The sequence below is a fragment of the Orycteropus afer genome, unplaced genomic scaffold, assembly GCF_000298275.1.
Source record: "Orycteropus afer afer isolate SDZICR_OR568_19922 unplaced genomic scaffold, OryAfe1.0 scaffold00130, whole genome shotgun sequence".
NCBI classification, from domain to species: Eukaryota; Metazoa; Chordata; class Mammalia; order Tubulidentata; family Orycteropodidae; genus Orycteropus; species Orycteropus afer.
Window position 1 is genome coordinate 6,085,412 of NW_006921717.1, and position 5,406 is coordinate 6,090,817.

A 5,406-nucleotide genomic window follows, 5' to 3' on the forward strand; every position below is an offset into this window, starting at 1 on the left:
GAAGGAAGACTGGGCAATCTACTTCTGTAGAGATACTGCCTCGGAAACCCAAGGAGGTATCACTATGAGTCCAAATTGACTCAAGAAGACTCAGTGGGATCTAATTACATATAAAAGTTTTGGACTTCAAATTCCAGCACCAAATTCATCAAGTGAGATTACAACACTGAGAAGTTTTACCATGAAATATCCTTTGGCTTTTGATTTTTTTTTTTTTTTTAAGCTTTTTATTGACAGATAACTTACATAAAGGTAAACCAAAACCAAAAAACCCACTGCCATCGAGTTGATTGCAACCCATTGGGTTTCTGAGATGGTAAATTTTTATGGAAGTAGATTGCCCAGTCTTGTTTCTGCAGAGTGGCTGGTGAGTTTGAACCACCAACCTATTTACATGGATAGTCTTATAACTCTCACTGGAATAGCTATCTTTTTGCCTCTTTTTTTGGGGGGAGGGGGGTTGGTGTCTCAGGCAAAACTATAACAACAAGTAGCCCATTTAAATATCTTGTTTCACATTTTTTTTTTTTTGGTAATTTAAGATTAAATGGACTTATTTAAGATTAAATTGAAATGTTCTACAAAACAGAAATTACCTTTTCCTTTGATATTCTTTAACATTCACCAGTGACTATTATTGTCAATGGTAGGACTTACCCTTAGATCTTTCGGAATGTTATTTAAGCTTTAAGTGATATGCAGTGTGTCTTCATTCCTTTTTTTCCTGCAGATTGGCAATCCAGTTGTCCTATTTTGGCATGGTCCTCAACCTGCAGCACTGGGGAGGCAATATTTTCCTGTCCCAGGTTCTCTTTGGCGCTGTCAGCCTCCCAGCTAGATACGTTGTGCCTTTGACACTGAATTATATGGGTCGTCGAATAAACCAGTTATTGTTCATGTTCATGATGGGACTTTGCATTCTGGTCACCGTATTTGTGCCTCAAGGTGAGAGAGATAAGAGTTTGGGGAAAGGAAGTGGCTACTCCTCATTCCTTGGAGATGGTATTGATCTCACCTGCCTGGAGCAAAAATAGCATGGCATCTGCCATTGAAAGCCAAAGGATTCTCTGAAATCAATTATGGGCATTTGAAACCAATCCTGCCAAGAGGTTGTTAGTAGGACCTAGGCTTTTGCAGAGCCAAGGCCAGCAAGAGTTGGTTCAGACATAGGATGTTGTCATCACAACAAAGATGAACCTGGACATCAGTTCCCTTTATTCCTGACAGTTTCTCTTGAACAGTAATTGATCACTTGCTCTTTGGAGAATCATTTTTAATAACATTCATGGAGTGGCTACGCCTTACAATTGTGTCCCAAACTAGGCGTTGAACCCTCTCATTTCTTCTGTCTAGTATGTTTCCTTATTATTAAGCCCTCCTCTCGTCTCTGTGGGAGGAAGATGAGGCAATCTGCTTCTGGAAAGATTTACGGCTTTGGAAACCCAATGAGTCCTCTGTACCAGAGGGTCACTAGGCATCAGAATCAACTCAATGGCACTGGGGTTGTTTTGTGTCTAGTCCTTGCTCTACTCTCTGATCCCTACATGTTCACTTGTGAGTCTGTTATGAAGTCACCATGACTATAGCACTTGTTTCAGAGCATGTCTTTGACTTCAGGGAAGTAAGGTATTATTTTCAGGAGGTAGAAGAGTGACAGTAGGACAAGGAAATGAGAAAATTAAGAAGCTTATGTTGTTGTTGTTGTTAAGTGCTGTCAAGTCAGTTCTAACTCATAGTGACTAACACAGAATGAAATACTTTACATCTTGTATCCTCCTCACAATTGGTACCGAAGCCGTGACGAGTTCATCTCACTGAGGGTCTTCCTCTTTCTCACTGACCCTCTGTTGTAGCACGATGCCCTTCTCCAGGGACTGGACTGTCCTGATAACTTGTCCAAAGTGTGTGAGGTGAAGTCTCATCATCCTGGATTCTGAGCACCATTCTGGCTGGACTTCCAGCGTGGATTTGTTCTTCTTCTGCCAGTCTGTGGTACATTCAATGTCTTTGCCAAGAGGCACTGTTGTTGTTGTTGTTGTTGTTGTTTGCCATCGAGTCGGCCCCGACTCATAGCGACCCCTCCTTGGGTTTCCGAGGCAGTATCACTACGGAAGTAGGAATGCCCAACCTTCCTTCCGAGGAGTGGCTGGTGGGTTTGAACCGCCAGCCTTCTGGATAGCAGTCAAATGCCCTAGCCACTATGCTACCAGAGCTCCTAAGAGGCACTGTTAGGAGACTATTTTACTCAATTGATGGAATGATCATACATAATGATTAGGGGACTAGATTGGTCACTATGCTTTACCTGTCTCTCAGATCAGAGTATATTTTTAAAAGTCCCAAACTGGTGGACTCCACTCCTCATCCTGAATGTCATCAATAGTGTAAGTTTGCTACCAAAAAGCCCACTCCAATGTTATTAAACACTAATTATATTCTTTTTATTGGCCAGAAAGCTGCATATTTTTTGAAAGTTCTTTTTCTTTAGCTCTTTCTTCATAATTTTATCTATCTATCCATTTTTTTTTTAAATGTGCTTTAAGTGCAAGTTTACAGAGCAGAGTTTGTTTTATATTCAACCTTATGTGTACATTTAGTTTCACTCCCCATTTACCATCTCCAACCCTAACCCAGTCTCCTCCCCTCCCTGCCCAGAAACCCTCCCCCTGTGCCCCTCATAGTTCTGCACTCCTGTGTGGCCTGCCTTTCCTCCATGTGAATGTTGCCCCTCTGGTGCCCCATGGCCGATTGCTCCAAGGGATGCATCCCCATAGAGTATGTGGGTGCATCACCCTGGGTTGAGTGGTCTGTGTGTATATCTTGTTTACTATTTGGCTGAGAGCCAGCCCCTGGGAAGAAGCTTTATTCCAGACTCAGAATGTATCCCAGGGCCATAGTATTGGGTGTCTCACCAGACTCCATCCAACCAGTAATTCTGATCATTATTGTGTTTTTGGATTTTGTTCCATGTTTTTCCTCCCACTCTATCCAGGATCTCCAGATTTGATCCTTTCCTGAGTGGTTGGCATTGGTAGCCGGGCACCATCTAGTTCTTCTGATCTTGAGGGCCATTGTGTCCTAGGGCTGATTACTTCCAAATGCCCCTTGTTTTTTTGTACTCTTCTTCGCTTCCGATGATAGGGGACCATTAGCTGCATCTTAGATGGCCACTTGAAAGCTTTTAAGACCCCAGTTGCTACTCACCAATGTAGGATGAGGAACAAGGCTTTTATGTATTTTGATGTGCCAATTGAGTCAGGTGTCCCCCAGTACCATGGTCCTGAGACAGGAGATTCATTGGATCTCTCTCCCACAGTGTCTGGGTGTCTGTGAGGGATTGCTCTATGTCTGTCTTCTGTTGTTCCTGTAAGGATTGTGGGTATTTTGTATCACTGTTTTCTGTGCAAGATTAGCCTCAGCTGAATCTATCCTTGGTCTAGAGTATACTCCTGTTCACTAATCCCATCTGATCTTCTCAGATGTTTATATGTTTATCCAAAGCCTGGTGTTTGGTGTTAATGGTAATGCAGTATTGTGGATATACTGGTAGGTATTAGCATCTGTCATCTATATCTTATGTGCACAATTTGGTGTCCTCCCTTTTCCTAATGCTATCATGGTGATCACAGACTCTTTCCATATATCCCTCCCCTTACCTATGTCTGTGTGTGTGCCCCCAACTAGCCTGAAATTAGTCCCTCCCCTTCCTTCCCACCCCAGTAAACGACAAAGTGAGTTTCCTTTCTCAAGCAAACCCTTTGTCTTTTTACAGTAGTGGGCTCAGACAGTGTTTGGCCTTCTGCATTGACTTATTTTACTCAGCATAATGTCCTCCAGGCTCATCCACTTTGTGAGATGATTCGCATATCCTCCATTGTTCTTTAATATAGCATAGTGTTCCATTCTATGAAAGTACCATAATTTGATTATCCACTCATCCGCTGTGGGCATTTAGGTTGTTTCCATCTCTTTGCTATGGTGAATTGTGCTGCGATGAACTTAAGTGTGCATATGTCTGTTTGTGCACTGCCTCTCACCTCTTTAGGACATGTTCCTAGTAACGGAATTGCTGGGTCAAATGGTATTTCTATTTTCAGTTTTTTAAGGAAACACCATACCGTTTGCCACAATGGTTGTACCATTTTACCCATCACCAGTGCACAAGACTTCCAATCTCTCTGCAACCTCGCTAGCATTGTTATTTTCTGTCCTGTTGAATTTTGCTATTATTGCTGGGGTGAGATGATATTTCATTGTTGTTTTGATTTGCATCTCTCTAATGACTAAAGATCGTGAGCAATTCTTCATGTGTTTGTTGGCTGGCAGCATATTGTCTTTAGTGAAGTGTCTGTTCAAGTCTTTTGCCCATTTTTGAATTGGGTTCTTTGTCTTTTTGGTGTTGAGGTGTTGAAGTTTTCTATAGATTTTGGAGGTAAGTCCTTTGTTAGATATGTCATAGGCAAATATTTTCTCCCAATCTGTAGGTTCTCTTTTTACCCTTTTGAAGTCTTTCGATATGCATAAGAATTTAATTTTTAAAAGGTCCCAGTCATCTAGCTTCTCTTCTATCTCCTGTGCATTGTGGGTTATGTTTGATAGTCTATTAATGCAGTAAATAAGGGCTCCTAGATTTGCCCCTATTTTATCTTTGATGAATTTTATAGTTTTGGGTTTTACATTTAAGTCTTTGATCCATCTTGAGTTTATTTTTGTGTATGGGGTGAGGTATGGGTCTTATTTCATTTTTCTGCAAGTGGATATCCAGTTTTGCCAGCACCATTTGTTAAAGAGACTGTCTTTTCCCCATTTAATGGGTCTATTTCCAGACTTTAGATGCTGTTTCATTGGTCTATCTCTCTATCATTGTACCAATACCGTGCTGTTTTGAGTACTGTGGCTATATGGTACGTTTTAAGATGTGGGAGTGTGAGACCTCCCACTTTGTTCTTCTTCTTCAGAATTGCTCTGCTTATCTGAGTTCTCTTTCCTTTTTAGAAATTAGTAATTGGCTTTTCCATGTCCTTAAAAAATTTTGTTGGTATCTGGATTAGGATTGCATTAAATGGGTAGATTGCTTTAGGTAGTATTGATATTTTCACAATATTCAGTCTACCTATCCATGAACAAGGCAGGTTCTTCCCTTTATGTAGAGCCCTTGTTGTCTCTTGTACTAGTGTTTTATAATTTTCTTTGTATAGGTCTTTTGTGTCTCTGGTAAGGTTTATTCCTAGATATTTTATCTTTTAGTAACTATTGTAAATGGTATTATTTCCCTTATTTCTTTATCAGAGGACTCTTTGTTGGTATAGAGGAATCCAACTGATTTTTGTATGTTGACCTTGTATCTTGTTACTTTGCTGAACCTCTCTGTTAGTTCCAGTAGTTTTTTTTTTTTTTTTTTTTTTT

General features: G+C 40.6%; 1 protein-coding gene across 1 annotated transcript in view; it reads left to right on the forward strand.

The window, feature by feature from the left end:
• The window catches only part of LOC103200354 (steroid transmembrane transporter SLC22A24-like), a 40,135-nt gene that overhangs the window by 24,236 nt on the left and 10,493 nt on the right, over window positions 1-5,406 (forward strand). Inside the window, exon 7 of the mRNA XM_007944853.1 lies at window positions 731-945. Coding sequence (XP_007943044.1) covers window positions 731-945 — 215 coding nt within the window. The remainder of the gene's footprint in view (window positions 1-730; window positions 946-5,406) is intronic.